The sequence below is a fragment of the Colobus angolensis genome, unplaced genomic scaffold, assembly GCF_000951035.1.
Source record: "Colobus angolensis palliatus isolate OR3802 unplaced genomic scaffold, Cang.pa_1.0 Scaffold203, whole genome shotgun sequence".
Lineage (NCBI taxonomy): Eukaryota > Metazoa > Chordata > Mammalia > Primates > Cercopithecidae > Colobus > Colobus angolensis.
Window position 1 is genome coordinate 3,566,977 of NW_012115189.1, and position 17,312 is coordinate 3,584,288.

Genomic DNA, 17,312 nt, shown 5'->3' on the forward strand with positions numbered 1-17,312 from the left:
TAGTTTCCTGTTAGTCTGAAGTAAACGTAAGTGAAAGAATTTCACAGAAACAATTACACAGCTAATTGTAATGTCTCTCCGGCCATCCTTTTCCCACTGACCTTTAGGGGTCTTCAGGATGACTCTTCAGCCTTGCAGAGCATGCTGGTGGCAGGCTGAGCTGGGCTTATTCATAAGGTGAGAACAAGTGGAGTACATGAGGCACGTTATCACCAGTGAGAAGGAGATGTGGAGATGATAGAAGTGACTGACAGGATCGAACTCCATGGTGGGGATCTGCGATTTGTTCTATTCACTATGGTCATGGAGCAATAAAGAACTGGTCCTGAATAAGCACTTTAAATGCAGCACACCAGACCATCACACAGGGCCGAAAGTCCAGAATTGTATATATGTTTTTTAGTCTGCAGTTGCCAATCACATACTTTTGGGACAAGTTTGGGCCTCTGATGTTACTTTAGCCCTGGGTGGCAGGTACAGAAAAGCCTCCAGAAACCCTGCAATTCAGTGACATTCTTACTTCTCTCCAGTGATCGGCACCATTTTGGAAATCTGGTCCCAAAGTTTCAAAAGAATAGTAATGCAACAAAAAGAAATAACCTCTCTGTACAAAGTGATTATAGAGATGTGTGTTGAGGTAAAGAGCTTCATAAAAACCGTTGAGCAGGGAAGCATAGCCACCACTATAGAAATTTTTAGGTAAGTCTGGTGCTAACATTATTCTACAAAACTGTTTACACCCATTATAAATAGGGGACAGTTCTTATTGCTCCTGGAGCTTGTAGATCCAATCTGTTCCAGCTCCACTGAAAAATGATTTTTCTCAACAACTGGTAGCAAAGATTTCCAAATTTACAAAAAGTCATTACCAATGCATCACTTTTTGATTAATTTCTGATTGCCATATAGATATGGACTACAGTATGCATGTCCTTGACACCAAGTACAGAAAAAAAGCTTAGAAAAGTTGTTTTATCAAAGTTCAATTCAATGAGAAACATGAAAAAGTGCAAAATATGTACAGTTCCTGGCAGTTCTTACATGGGATTTTTTTGAATACAGACCATAAAAGTTTACATTTGTGTAATGAAAGGACAATGGATTTCACATCACTGTTAATATACAAGTTTTTTGCTTCAAAGTCCTTACTTTATTTATAAAAGACAAGATCAAGAGGGTTGCAGGAATTTTTTTTTTTTTTTTTTTGAGGCGGAGTCTCGCTCTGTCGCCCGGACTGGAGTGCAGTGGAAAAACTCCCACAGAATTTTTTTTTTTTTTTTTTTTTTTTTAACAACAAATCCATGGTATGTGTCCCAATCTCCTTCTTCCTCTTCCTTTAGTGCAACATGGCGCAGCAGTCTCATGGATAAGGTCTGGTTTCAAAAGGTGTTTCTGAAACCTCACCTACAGCAGCACTCTAGGGGCCCCATTAGGGGTGGCTCCCTTTTTCTTCTGCAGCCGATTCTGAACCTTTCGGGATTTTACTACTTTCATTCTCACCTCAAAAACTTCATGAATGGCCTTCCGGAAGCAATGAAAATTATAGTCAATTAGCCCTGGAGAAGAGAACAAAAATACTTATAAATGTCACGTAGAAATAATCTCCATCTTTTCATGGGACCCATGGCCAGGACAAGCCAGTAGGGGGCAGTAGAGGATGGTCTTAGCGTAAGGACCACAGATTTCCCTGGGATGTCTGCAGTTGGCTTTCAGAAATTGCTATAAATCGTTAGGAATTATAGGCAAAGTCTTGTGAACGAAAATTTTTCCTGAGGCAAGCTTCCAGAGCACAGACCATATTTTCAAAGGTTGCTAAGACCCTAAAAGATTTAAAGAACCACTGAACTGAACTTTTTTTTCAAACTTTCAGAATACAATTAAGAGAAATCTGTAATGAAAAATGTGTCTCCCCAAAGGGCATTATTAGACTGACTCTGAGTACAGGCAGACCCTGACTTGGAATCCCAAAGCTGTGTATCAATCAGTATTTACTGAGTATCTATTATATTTAAACCATTCTCATAAGCCCCAGGGAAAGCGAAGCCCCTAATTTCAGAGTGTTAACAGCCATCTCACCAACTCCAGCAGAAATTCAACAACCAATGACACTCAGCTTTTCAGTACTAAGTATTTTAAGTGGAGAAATAGTAGGAGAGAATCTTCTTGTGTTTTCAGAAATATATCAGTGACACAAAAAATAGAATAAAAGATAATCCAAAGTCTTGAGGAGTGCATGTTTCATCATTACTAGTAATTTGTAAGTCCTGAGAGCAACGTTATGTTTACACCAATTAGGATAAGGTGGTCAGTTCTATTTACTATCTTTAAATTTATTAAAATAACTAGCCCAACAATTACTTCTATCTATCAGGGGATGCTTCTAGAGCCCCGTCCGAAGGACGAATTAGGATTCCAGCCAAGGATTACATTCTTCAAACTAGTTATACAACTAACTGCAAGGGGAGGGCACCATCTCAGTTTGCAGGAGCAGGAAAACCTCTGAGTAGTGCCCTCTACTGCTTCTGCAGAGATAGTGAACCACTAGTGCAGTAAAACCAGCAGTCAATTTCCTCAAGGAAAGACCACTGACACAGCAACGGGAAAAGTAATAAAAACAAGGGAGCAAATGAACGATTTTTAAATGGCAATTTGAATATGAGACGTGAGAGCCTCAAGATTCTCTGCTTTTATGTGCAACAAAATGTCCTAAAAAGCTTAGCGAAAAGAACTTGGCTCAATGAGAGGGGTACAATGAAATACTCAACTTGGGAAATTTCAGACATATCCTATTGTTCTTATTTTTGAGGCAGGGTCTCACTCTGTCACCCAGGTGGGAGTGCAAGGCTCGGTCACAGCTCATTGCAGTCTCAACCTCCTCGGCTCAAGCAATCCTTCCACCTCATATTTTAATTTTTTCTAGAGATGAGGTCTCACTATGGTGCCCAGGCTGGTCTTGAACCCCTAGGCTCAAGCAATCCTTCCACTTTGGCCTCCCAAAGTGCGGGCATTACAGACATGAACCACTGGCACCCGCCCCTATTGTTCTTGATAAACCTTAACATATCTTTGCACATTTCAAAATGTAACAAAAGCCAAATCTTGCTGTGTTTGGAGTTTTAAGAAGTAAAAGTTCACAACTGAGACTTTTTAAAAACAGTAAACATCCATAAACAGTGTTTGCTATTTCAACCCTCATGAAAAGCTTTTGAAAATATGTAAACATGTAATCCCAGCACTTTGGGAGGCCGAGGCAGGCGAATCACAAGGTCAGGAGATTGAGACCACGGTGAAACCCCGTCTCTATTAAAAATACAAAAAATTAGCCGGGCGCAGTGGCGGGCACCTGTAGTCCTAGCTACTCAGGAGGCTGAGGCAGAAGAATGGCGTGAACCCGGGAGGCGGAGCTTGCAGTGAGCCAAGATTGTGTCACTGCACTCCAGCCTGGGTGACAGAGCGAGACTCCGCCTCAAAAAAAAAAGAAAAAAAGAAAAAAAATATGTGAACAGAGACATAAACAAAATAAACACTCTCTTCACCCCACCTACAGTTCATAAGGCCCCACATCCTTCTCTGGTTCAGGAGTTCTCAACCCTAGCGGCACAGTAAAATACCCAGACACCAGGCACACCAGGAGGCCAGGCACAGCACAGTACTTTGGGAGGCCGAGTAGGGAGGATCACTTGAGGCCAGCAACCTATAGCCCTGACTGCCATAAAGTGGTGGTGTGATATTGAGAGAAAGTCATTTATATTTTCTAGGCCTGAGTAAAATCATCTGTGAAATGAGAGGGTGAAACAAGGTGTATTCCTGTCTATCTTTAAAATTCTATGATCTATTATATAATCTGTTTCTGTTTCTAGCAAGATGAAAATAAGGAGTAAAAGATGAACACCATTTAATTTAAAGTTTTGAGGCCAAAGGACACAAAAAGCAATTTGGTCAGTCATGGTACAAACAGGAAAAATACAGGACATCACTAAGCAGAGCAAGAAAATGTAAATTCACATAATATACTAGCTTTCAATTATCAACTTTTAAAAATACTAATACCCAATATTGGTAAGAACACAGAACAATAAGTATTCATATTCTCTTTGCAGCATAAAACCGGAAAATCTTTCTGAAGAACATTTTGGTAATATGCATTAGAAGCCCCCAAAATGGGCCTACCCTTTTGATCTAAGTAATTCCACTTGAAATTTTTCCTTAGGAAACAACCAAAGATGCACATAAATATTTAGTGCAAAAGAGGTCATAATGGTATTATTTATAACATCAAAATCTAGAAACAATATAGATGTCTGAAAATAGAAGAATCTAATACAATCATTAAAATGATGTGGTTAAAAAAAGATGGTGAATTGGAAACATGTCTGTAATAATTTAAGTGAAGGTTATAAAGTAGAATTCATCATGCAATCTATCATAGTTCTTTTAGAAAATGCATATGCAAGAAAGGACTGGAAAAGTATACAGGAAATGTTACCTGAATGAGAAACATTGATAATTATTGTTTTTTTGCTAAATATTTCTAAATTTTCTAAAAGAATCTATTACTTTTCTGATAAAAAGAAACAATCTAAATTATGTTTTCATAGCCAATGAATTAGGAAAATGTCATTACATACATAAGTGAAATACATATAAAACTATATTAGACAATATGGCCCCAGTTTTGTTGGAAGGAAGGAAAAAAAGGAATGAAGGAAGGGAGAAAAGGAGCGAGGGTAGGAGGGAGAGGAAATAAGAGAGGAAGAGAGCCGGACGAGGTGGCTCACTCCTTTAATCCCAGCACTTTGGGATGTCGAGGTGGGAGGATCCCTTGAGCCAAGGAGTTTGAGACCAGCCTAGGTGAGAATTATGGTGAGACCCCATCTCTACAAAAAAAAAAAAATTCCAGGTGTGCTGACATGTGCCTGTGGTCCTAGCTACATGGGAGGATGGGGTGGGAGGATCACCTGGGCCCAGGTGGTCGAAGTTGCAGAAAGCCGTGACTGTGCCACTGCACTCCAACCTAAGTAACAGAGCAAGATCCTGTCTCAAAAAAAAAGAGAGAAAGGAAGAAACAAAATTCCAGAAATTTAACATGGGTTTAGCTCTAGATGGTGGTTTTATTCTATATACGTTCCTAAATTTTCAAAGCATTTTTAATTTAATGGATTTATATTGCTTATAATATAGGAGGAAAAGGCTATTTCAGGATATGTTACTATTACACATTCAGGATATGTAACCAATTATTTGTTGGAGATTTTTTTTTAACCCAACAAATTAGTAAACCATACCCTGTTATTAACAAAAGTCCCTAGCCACATCAGTAAGCTAGGGACTTTTGTTAGTAACTTTTGTTTAGATATTATAGAAGGTGGAAGTTAGTTTAATTGCTTTTGTTTCAAAATAAAACTGAATTTGATCCTAAAAAAATATTCAGTGTAGTTAAGTATATTCATGGTCTTCCCTTTTCGGAATCATGATGCCATCCCTGTGTTCTGAAGATTTAAGAAGTATTTTGAGGCTCAACAGAAGTCAAACCACCTGTTGTCCCCTCCTTTACATGGGAAGAACAAAAGATCACACGGTTACCTAAGATCTTCTAGAGGTGTGGACCAAAGTGGAGACCTCCACCCTCAATATAGGCTGGGAGTCTGCTCCCTGGTAAAAGACTTCATTCACTGCCTGGCAACAATGCCCCAGCTAGCTTCCCCCTAGCAGAGATGCCAAGGCCCCTGGGAGGATCATGGGGTTCCACTTCCACCTCGCTGCAATTGCAGATGCACCACTAGAGGGCAGGCCAGTTCACTGGCCCAGAAGCTGACACTGTGGGCAGGAGCCCGCCCAGCTCTGGCCTCCCAGCCAAGGGGGCCTGTGACTGGCATCTGGAAGTTTTGAGGGGCATGCTGTTGTCCCACATTCAACAAACAATACATGCAGTAGCAGTCTGATGCTTCTTTTAATGCTTCTTTTAAATCATACCAAAAAGTTACCTTTTCTTTCAAAGCTTTCCTCTCTGACAAAGCAAACGAGAGCCAGGAACTTTGTCACCTCTTTTAAATAAAGCACGGTTGTATTATTAAGCTTTATGATGGCTGTGGATTCCTTGTCATAGGGGGTTCCTGCTCCATCTTCTTTGAGACTAAATGGGGACAGAAACCAAAACATATGTGACCATTGAGAAAGAACTAGAAACTAAGCCAGTGACAGAGACTGGCTTTAAGCCACAAAAAGTGATAATCGTAAGTTGTTTACACTTGCAGTGCCTTTCAGCAAAAGATCTCAGAAACACACAGGCACAGAAACATACACAGTCCTCAAAGTCACTTCCTACTGACAATGAGTGGCTATCTGCAGCAGCTGGGCCACTCTCTAGGCACCTGAAGAAGCCAGTTAAAGGATGAGGTTAGCTCTCCCCACCTCCATGGCCAAGGGCTTCTTGTTTTCTCATCTAGAATAGCCGGGCTGTTAAAAGCATGGTGTGATGAAAGACTTAAGACAGGCTGAAGATATGTTCCAAATTCAAGGAGTCTAAAGAGACCTGAAAGCCAAGTGCTAGACTGGATCCTGAATTGGGAAAAACTGCTATAAAAGATAGAATTGGGACCACTGGGAAAATCTGAGTATGGTCTATATATTAGATAATAATGTAGCCATGCTAAATTTGCTGAACTGTGAACTGGTTCAACTTACTCTCAAATGGTTTACCGAAAAGAAGTGGATACACAATATGTATTAGAAAAAGAGAGATGTAGCAAATATGGCAAATTGGTAAAAACTGACGAATCCCAGTGAAGAGTTGTACAGGAGTTCATTTTACTACTCCTGTATATTTTCGGTAGGTTTGAATGTTTTTTCAAAATAAAGAGTTAAATAAGATATATAGGTCTATTTGGCCAGGCACAGTGGCTCATGCCTGTAATCCTAACACTTGGGAGGCGGGTAGATCACAAGGTCAGGAGTTCAAGACCAGCCTGGCCAATGTGGGTGAAATCCTGTCTACTAAAAATACAAGAATTAGCCAGGCACCACGTGGTGGCACACACTTGTAGTCCCAGCTACTCGGGAGGCTGAGGCAGAAGAATCGCTTGAACCCAGGAGGCAGACGTTGCAGTAAGCTGAGATCCCACCATTGCACTCCAGCATGGGTGACAGAGCAGGACTCCGTCTCAAAAAGAAAAAAAAAAAAAAAAAAAAAGAAGATATATAGGTCTATTTGAGAAAAAGTGTGATCTGTAAACACAAATGACTTCAGTTTGAATCTCAGTTCTTTTATTTGCTAGCTATGTGAGCTTGGACAAGTCAAATAACTTCTTTGAGCCTCAATTTCCTCATATGTACACTAACAGTAATTATTTCAAAGTTTTCTAATGAAGATTAAATGAAATAATGCATATATAGCACTAAACATAAGGCTGAGAACATAAAATACACACTTATTTTTTACAGCTTTAATGACTGAAACTGCACCTTCTGAAGATACCTGTGTAATAAAATAGTTATGAATCCTTTCCTCATAGGCAAAGGACACTTCCCTAAACCTTTTCCCCCTTACCTAAAACTGTACGTAAATTTTCTGATTTATTTTTACACCCAAATTTATGAATAATTGACCAGAAATTTGGCTTAATTGGAATTGTGTTAAACCTTATCACATTCACTAAGAGCTAGCACTTATTAAACATTTACTATGTGATATGAACCACATATCACATAGATATGTGGTTCTTAAACCAGTAAGAACCAGTCTTAGTTCTCAAAATGCATTATCCTCTGTCTGCTATAAGAATCCTCTAAGTTTCTTTCTTTTTTGTTGTTGTTGTTGAGACAGAGTCTCGCTCTGTCGCCCAGGCTGGAGTGCAGTGGCATGATCTCGGCTCACTGAAAACTCTGCCTCCCGGGTTCACACCATTCTCCTGCTTCAGCCTCCCGAGTAGCTGGGACTACAGGCGCCCGCCACCACACCTGGCTAGTTTTTTTGTATTTTTAGTAGAGACAGGGTTTCACCGTGTTCACCAGGATGGTCTTGATCTCCTCACCTTGTAATCCTCCCACCTCGGCCTCCCAAAGTGCTGGGATTACAGGCATGAGCCACCGCGCCCAGCCTAGAATCCTCTAAGTTTCTAAGGAAACTGAGGCTAGAGGAAAATAAGATAACTTGGTCAAAGTTGATGATGGGGTAAAGCCAGGACCTGAAACCTAGATATGGCTAATTTCAAAGTTAATGCTTTAATCCTGTAAATACACAAGGGGGTAGAGTATCAAGCCAGATTTAATGAAAAGCCTGAATTGCACAAGAGTATTTTTAGGAAATGTAGGTTTTTAGTTTCAAGAGTATTTTAAACTGCCATATACATGGCCACTTAAAAGTAAATTGTGAGGCTGGGTGCAGTGGCTCATGCCTGTAATCCCAGCACTTTGGGAGGCCAAGGCGATCACTTGAGGTCGGGAGTTCGAGAACAGCCTGACCCACGTGGAGAAACTCTGTCTCTACTAAAAATACAAAATTAGCTGGGCATGGTGGTGCATGTCTGTAATCCCAGCTACTTGGGAGGCTGAGGGAGGAGAATTGCTTGAACCCAGGAGGCAGAGGTTGCAGTGAGCTGAGATCACGCCATTGCACTACAGCTTGGGCAACAAGAGTGAAACTCCATCTCAAAAAAAAAAAAAAGTAAATTGTGGAAGTTCGGTTTTTTCTTTTCTTTTTTTTTTTTTGAGACGGAGTCTCGCTGTGTCACCCAGGCTGGAGTGCAGTGGCCGGATCTCAGCTCACCGCAAGCTCTGCCTCCCGGGTTCATGCCATTCTCCTTCCTCAGCCTCCCCAAGTAGTTGCCACCTCGCCCGGCTAGTTTTTTGTATTTTTAGTAGAGACGGGGTTTCACCGTGTTAGCCAGGATGGTCTCGATCTCCTGACCTCGTGATCCACCCGTCTGGGCCTCCCAAAGTGCTGGGATTACAGGCTTGAGCCACTGCGCCCGGCCTGTGTGTTTTTTTTTTTATAAAGGATTCAACTCACTATAACCTACCAAAACATTAAAGAAAAACCTTTTAAGTGTTGGACTTCAAATGTTAAAGATGCTTTAACAGAATTCATTAACTTCCATTGCACTGCTTTTAACTACTATATTTTAAGGCTCAATCTCTCTTGCTTATAAGTAATGTTCTGAGAACAAGGAACTGAAACATTTAACATGTTTTATCCAATGAAGAAAATGGCATTTAAAATTTCCAAATAGATACAATACTACATAGATATTAAATACTATGTTTATTAGCAGCATTTAATAATACAGGAAAATTCTTAGGTGATAATGTTAAATGAAAAAAGCAGGATATAAAATTTTACATACAATGTGATCTCATTATCCTAAAAATTACGCATGGAAATAAGAACAACTATATAAATAATGTAAACACTGACTGTCTCTAGGTGGTGAGATTATGGGCTACTTTAATTTTATTCTTTAGACTTTTATGTATTTTCTGCAATGACCATGCATTACTTTCACAATCAGAAAAAGGTAAACATTAAACAAATTAGAAAAACAAAAACTCCACCAAAAATTACAAGTAGATATTGATGAGGTCTGCAATTGCAAAAACTGTTTTACTACTCAAGTTTTTCATCTATAAGCAATGAAAACGCATGAAGATAGAACATATTTTAAAGTGTGTGCATGTGTGTGTGTGTGCATGTGTGTGTGTGTGCGTGTGTGTGCATGTGCAAGCACAGAGCTGCCAGCTGGGGCACAGCCTCAGCTGAGAAATTCCTGAGGCACCAGGTCACCTGATTCTAGGGCCTGCTGGTCTCCACTGGGCAGCTGGGGAGGGGCAGCAAGGCCTCCAGTTACAAGACCACCTGCTTCCTCATTGCCTAAGAGGGCCCCAGGCTCTGCACACAACCCTGCCTCCTGCTGGTTAACAGGACTGGCTTATTGCTGCTCCAGCAAACAATCTGAGGAAACCCCAGAGCCCACAAACCGTCTGTGACCTAGACTGGTTCTTACTGAATCCTGTGGGTTCTCAGAAAACTGTACTCCACCACAGAAAAACCAATCTGACAGCAAAGCCAGGCTGCCTCCTCCTAACCCCTCCCTACCCATGTTTGTTTTAGCTGGGTAAAAGTAACTCTGATTAACATCATTTACATGAACAACTTACCACTTACATCTAATGACCATATGGCACAATAATGATCATGCACATTGTTAAGCATGTGCCAGATTAATTGTGTTGTTCATTGTACTTGATTACCATGGCAATCTGCACTGTAATCAGGGTGCGTTCATCTTCCATGACTATTTCAAGGTCATCCACTTAAACGGTTTAAAAATAATAGAATGCTTCAGGGCAATAATCTTGGGCAATAAGGTCTACTTCTAAAGCCAGATGTCAGCATTTAATAATAACAGTAATAATAAATTATGGCAGCTACATTTATCCAGGGTGTACCAGGTGAAGGCACGTTATGAGCCTAATGATATTTCATCCTTACTACAATCCTGTATCATTTTCCGTGTGTGTGTGTGTATGTGTGTGTAACAGTTAACAGAGAGAATCTGAGCTGAGTGGGCAAAGGATTTTTAAGTAGTGGAAGAGAGAAATGGAGACTAGACTCTCACAAAAGCTGACAAAAGAGGCAGAGTGTCAAGCTGTGTAAGGTCACAGGAAGTGAGTAAAGAGGAAGATGAGCAGAAGTTTAATGTCATCAATTAGATGAGGATGTCAGATACAATACAGATAGCAACACTTTAACATCTTAATAAGATGAACAACTAGTTCACACCCAGTCAGTCTGTACACCACCTGTTCAGCACATTTATAATTATGTAGAATTGTTTCTACGTCGGGTAACATAATCAGTTTCCCCCACTCCTTGTTAATTTTATATTAAGTGTATAGAAGGTTCTGTTTTCTGGCTGGGTGTGGTGGCTCACGCCTGTAATCCCAGCACTTTGGGAGGCTGAGGCGGGTGGATCACGAAGTCAGGAGTTCAAGACCAGCCTGGCCAAGATGGTGAAACCCTGTCTCTACTAAAAATACAAAAAAAATAGCCGGGCGTGGTGGTGGGTGCCTGTAATCCCAGCTACTTGGGAGGCTGAGGCAGAGAATTTCTTGAACCCAGGAGGCAGAGGTTGCAGTGAGCCGAGACTGTGCCACTGCACTCCAGCCTGGGTGACAGAGTGAGACTCTGTCTCAAAAAAAAAAAAAAAAGAAAGTTCTGTTTTCTAAGAATGATATGTTAACAAATTTTTTTCAGCAGAGGATCAGGAATCAGATCTGAATTCAAATTCTAGTTTCAATCCTTACTGATAGTGTGAGCAAGGGTAAGAAATGTAAACACTCTGAACCTCAGTTTTTTCACCTGTAAAGTGAATACAGTACAGTTGACCTTAAACAACACTGATGTGAACTTCCTAAATCCACTTATCCGTGGATTTTCTTCAGCTTCTGTCACTCCTAAGACAGCAACATCAACCCCTTCTCTTCCTCCTCCTCAGCCTATTCAATGTGAAGGCAATGAGGATGAAGACCTTTATGATGACCCACTTTCATTTAATAAATAGTAAATATATTCTTCCTTATACTTTTCTTGATTTTCTTCTCTATAGCTCACTTTATTGTTAAGAATACAGTACATAACATACAAAATGTATGTTAATCAACGATTCATGTTATCAGTAAGGCTTCTAGTCAACAGTAGACTATTAGTATTAATAGCTAAATTTGTCGGGGGGGAAATATATGCAGCTTTTTGACTGTTCAAAGGGTTGGTACCCCAACCCCTGTGTTGTTCAAGGGTCAAATGTAATTCTTGCCACATTGAATAGTTGAGAATTAAATGATAACCTAGGCACAGTGGCTCATACCTATAATCCCAGCTACTTGAGAGGTTGAGGTGGGAGGATCATTTGAGCCCAGGAGTGATCTATCCTGGACAACACAGGGACACCCTATTGCTAAAAAAATAAAATAAATAATACAAAGCATGCAATAAGATTATTAGCATAATGCCTGGCATTTGCTCAACAACTGTTATTATTGCATGCTAAATGGTATATTTATATATAGATTTCAGTCACTTAAGACAAAAATGTTAAACTCAAGTAAGTAAATGTAAATGCAAAATGCCTGAAAGGTCATGAAGGAAGGATGGCTTGATTGTGGCCTTAAAGAATGTTGTACTTACCCATAAATACAAGAGATGTCAATAACCACATCTATCATATCACAGCAGAGTTCATAGGTTTGCATATCCACTGGAGTACTATCAGTTGCAATATAAATTTTACTGACCACATCAAATAGAAATGCCTTTTCAATTCCAGAATTCTGAAATAAAAAAAAAAAAATGCTGCCTTAAAGCAACAGCCAACTTCAGACCATGTCATAACTACACAAAATTGAATGCCATTCTCAATGTAAAATACAAATGAGCAAAACTCAAGTTACAAAAAATTTAAATTGTACCATTTTATTACAATTTAAACTTCACTGTCATAAACTTCTTTATACTGGACTTGCATAAGAAATAAAAAGTAGAGGCCGGGCACGGTGGCTCATGCCTGTAATGCCAGCACTTTTGGAGGCCGAGGCAGGCAGATCACCTGAGGTCAGGACTTTGAAACCAGCCTGACCAACAGGGAGAAACCTGTTTCTACTAAAAATACAAAATTAGCCAGGCATGGTGGTGCATGCCTGTAATCCTAGCTACTTGGGAGGCTGAGGCAAGAGAATTGCTTGAACCCGGGAGGCGGAGGTTGCGGTGAGCCAAGATGGCGCCCCTGCACTCCAGCCTGGGCGACAAGAGCGAAACTCTATCTCAAAAAAAAGAAAAGAAATAAAAGAATTTGATTTATCACAAATTATTTATTTTAGATAATCAAATTGAGCAATATTTCCTAACAGAGATGTATACCTGCAGTTAGGAAAAGGCCAAGTAAAAACACTTTTACTGACTGTAAATTTTAAAATAAGCTTAGAAACACTAAACAAACACACTCAAAATTGTGTAGTGATAGAGTAAACGTTCAGTACAACCAACAGGTCTGCCTCAATTCAACTCAGCAGAGCCTACCTGGAGCTGGTAGTGTGCAGGTTTCATTCAGCACATCATTCACAGCGTGTTAAACTTATAAAAAGCTGTTCAACCGTCTGCGTCTTACCAATAAAACCAAGCTTTACATTCCCTACCTCTGGTGGGGCTCTATTAATATTGAATGATTGCCTACAACTTGAATAAGCACTCCAGTTATACCAGTGAAGTGCAGGAATGCATTTGAGTAAATTTTATTTTTATTTATTTATTTATTTTTATTTTTAGAGACAAGTTCTCGCTCTGATGCCCAGGCTGGAGTGCAGTGGTATAATCATGGCTCACTTCAGCCTCAAACACCTGGGCTCAAGTACTCCTTCCACCACAGCCTTCCAAGTAGCTGGGACTACAGGCATGTGCTACCACACCTGGCTAGTTTTTACTTTTTTTTTTTTTTTTTTTTTGTAGAGACAGGATCTCACTATGTTACCTAGGCTGGTCCCAGACTCCTGGCCTCAAGCCATCATACCACCTCAACCTCCCAAAGTGGGGCATGAGCCACCAAGCTGGGCTGGGAGTTAAATTTTTTTTTTTTTTTTTTCTTTTTTTGAGACGGAGTCTTGCTCCATTGCCCAGGCTGGAGTGCAGTGGCAGGATCTCAGCTCACTGCAAACTCTGCCTCCCGGGTTCACGCCATTCTCCTGCCTCAGCCTCCCGAGTAGCTGGGACTACAGGCGCCCGCCACCACACCTGGCTAGTTTTTTTGTATTTTTAGTAGAGACAGGGTTTCACCGTGTTAGCCAGGATGGTCTCGATCTCCTGACCTCGTGATCCGCCCGTCTCGGCCTCCCAAAGTGCTGGGATTACAGGCTTGAGCCACCGTGCCTGGCCGGGAGTTAAATTTTAAAGGACCTAAAACAACACGTAGGAGTAATCTTTAATACTCAAATGACCTTGAAATGCTATAGGAGCAATTGGAAATAAAATCTTTTTCACTCTTGCAATGCTATTTTCAAATTCTACAAGTGACTCAAACAAGAGCATATTATTTACTTACTGAGATAAAGATGTTCAGCAAATTCTCCAGAGTTGGGAGTTGTGGAATCAGTTTCTGAACCACTTTGCTAAAAGCTTCAAATATTGAATGATCATATATGCTTGTCAGATAAAAGCTGAAAGAGGAAACAGTATTTCATCATGTTTTCCCTTTGAATGAGCAACAGGCTGCTTAGGCTATGTCAATACACCGGTAATCTGCCTTCTGTATCTATAGTCCTAACAAATAAAGTCCAGCCCCCTTCGGAGTTTACAGTGACCTCGGTAAAAAGCAAGCCATTCCTCCCCACCTCCCCAAAAGCCCGAGCTGTGCCTATTCTCATCTGCCCACTGGCAAGCTTAAAACCGCAGCAATCTGTGTCCATCCCAGCTTCCTGACATCCTGCAGGACAATCCATGCCAGATCATCTTTACACAAGCCTCTTAGGTTGTCCCATTAGTAACTTCTATTCTTGATATTGAAGCAAAATTTTTTTCCATTTCCCAATTTACAAAATGAATGATGCACGTACTACCTCACAAAAAATGACAGAGACAGTGTTTTCCTTTGTGAGGATTCCTATTTGGATTGTTTTCAGACTACTCCTTTACTTATAATTACAGATAATATCTTTATCAAGAACTGTAAACTTTAGCATCAACTAACTACTAGAATTATATTCATGGGTTTTCTATAATGTGTTTTTCATGTGAGGGGAGAACCTTAGCTTTGACCACTTGTTAAAAAACAAAAAACACCGCTTTCACTAAAGATTAGCATTAGCACATGCAAAGCTCGTTTTCCCCAATCCTATCCGTCTACAGCATGAAACAGGGTAAAGAAGGTAAATTACTGCCCATGCCAAGCCTATCATGGTGACTCCGAACCGCAAACTGGCTTTCTTCCATCCTTTATTGGGATCCTTAAGGCGTTTCTGTTCTCACCTGAGGTGAATTTTTTCTAATCCAGCATCTGCAAGGTCATCGTTTGCCCGCTGGTGAATATCTCTTTGGGTTTCAATTTTGTGGTCATCTGACAGACCATCCACTTTATGAATAAACACCTCGAAGTTGATGTCGGTATTCACTTTGTAGGCCCTGGTCACCGTGAGGTGGAGCCTGGCCAGGGCTTCCATGTAATCGTCCTAGGACCAAAGGCAACGCCTGTGAGAGAAGGCTGCTTTACTTCCTGACCCTCCCCACACACACTGTTCACCTGGAAACTGTGTGGCTGCAAACCCCTGAAATATGTTGCAAAGGTTCCCCTCAACAAACTGGCTTCTTAGAATTCCAGTGTGAAAACTTTTAAGTTCTGTTAACAAAGAGAGGAAAAAGAAATGCTAAAAAAAAATGCAGCTGATTTAGGCAGTTATGACTGAGGTTGATGACAGTCATAAAGATCAGAGTTGGCAGGGCACGGCGGTTCATGCTCCCAGAACTTTGGGAGGCCCAGGCGGGCAGATCATGAGCTCAGGAGATCAAGACCATCCTGGCTAACACGGTGAAACCCCGTCTCTACTAAAAAAAAAACAAAAAAATTAGCCAGGCGTGGTGGCGGGTGCCTGTAGTACCAGTTACTTGGGAGGCTGAGGCAGGAGAATCACTTGAACCCAGGAGGCAGAGATTGCAGTGTGCCGAAATCACACCACTGCACTCCAGCCTGGATGACAGAGTGAGACTCGGTCTCATAAAAAAAAAAAAAAAAAAAAAATCAGAGTTGCGGTTTCAGGAAGAGAAACGGACCCAACTCCACATAAGACCTTCCCCAGAATACTGTTCATCCTAACTTTTCCAGTCTCTTGTGAATTGTGATGAACAATGAGAGATGGAGGCATGATACAGGCCACTGGGCAGATGGGGAAGGAGGTGGGGAGCAATTTTAAGAACCACTGGTTCAGTGCAGAAGTCAGCAGACCACAGTCTGCAGGCCCTGTGCTTGTTTCTTAAAAGTAAGTTGTACTGGAACATGCTCAATTGCTTTCATATTGTCTAAGGCTGCTTTTGTGCTACAGTGGCAGAGTTAAGTTTCCTCTAGAGAAACTCCTCAGAGACAGTACAGTCTACAAAGCGTAAGATGTTTGCCATCTGGCCCTTTACAGAAAAAGGCCCCTGGTCTAGAGTAATTGCCCCAAACAATACTAACATTTTTCTTCTTCCCATGCCTATAAAATGAACACCTGTGTATTCATCTCTGTTTAAGAAATGAAACATTTACACCAAAGCCCTCTGTTTCTCCTCATCCTCCCAACCCATGCTATCCTCTACCCCCTCATCCTCTAGCGACAACCACTATCCCAAGTTTAGTATTTATTCTCACTCATGTATACATTAATACAGACATATATATCCCCAAACACACAGAATTCATTTACATTGTTTAAAAATGGAAAGAAATTTTAAGTTGTGTGTATATTATAGTTTGCCTTTTTCATTCAACACTGTCAGTGAGATACACCTACATTGAATGTTATGTAGTACATAACTACAGTACATTAGTTCCTTTTGATGGCTCTATAAAACTTCCTTTTATGGATGATCTATAATTTATCATATATTTGCTTGCTGATGGACATTGTAAATATTTCCATGTATATGTGATTACAATGATATGTGTACAATCTCATGTACACATGGCTTACTCTGAAGGGTGATTTGTCGGGTCATAGGTAGGACTGCCTTGACCGTACCTGGAAGTGTGTAAATAGCATCTGATGCTTCAGACCCTCACCAACAATTGGTGGTGTCAGATCTCTTATTTATTGCCAATTTGAAGGGTGTGAACAGGTCTTGTTTTCATAGCAAAAAAAAAAAAGGAAAGAGATCTGTAGGACAGAATCTAAATGCCTTCTCCCACCGCACCTCACCCCTGCCACTTATGGCGTTCCAATGCAACTTACTTTTAAGAAAGTAAGAAAACAGAAAGCCAATATAATTAGGGGTGTTTTCTGGCATTTTTCTATGCTCCAAACATCAATAAAAATGTATCCCTAGTCTCTAGGTAAATCAAATATTAATTATACAAATAGGAAACTATGAAGAGGGAAAATGCAAATAGAGTCCTTCCCATCCTTCACACTCTACAGAGTTGTTTAGAATAAAAGACAAAAGCCAGGAGCAGTGGCTTGCGCCTGTAATCCCACCTACTGGAGAGGACTGCTTGAGTTCAAGACCAGCCTGGACAACACAGTGAGACTCCTATCTCTAAAAAAAAAAAAAAAGTGTGTGTGTATATATATATATTATATATATA

General features: G+C 40.5%; 1 protein-coding gene across 1 annotated transcript in view; it reads right to left on the reverse strand.

Annotated features, from left to right (window-relative positions):
- Positions 1–1,269: 1,269 nt before the first annotated feature.
- Positions 1,270–17,312, reverse strand: part of RRAGD (Ras-related GTP binding D) — a 43,539-nt gene continuing 27,496 nt past the window's right edge. Inside the window, exons 3-7 of the mRNA XM_011941927.1 lie at positions 15,008–15,207; positions 14,085–14,199; positions 12,182–12,324; positions 5,985–6,133; positions 1,270–1,556 (exon numbers count right to left, since the gene is read on the reverse strand). Of these exons, the coding sequence (XP_011797317.1) occupies positions 1,405–1,556; positions 5,985–6,133; positions 12,182–12,324; positions 14,085–14,199; positions 15,008–15,207 (759 nt within the window). The 3' untranslated portion in view covers positions 1,270–1,404. The remainder of the gene's footprint in view (positions 1,557–5,984; positions 6,134–12,181; positions 12,325–14,084; positions 14,200–15,007; positions 15,208–17,312) is intronic.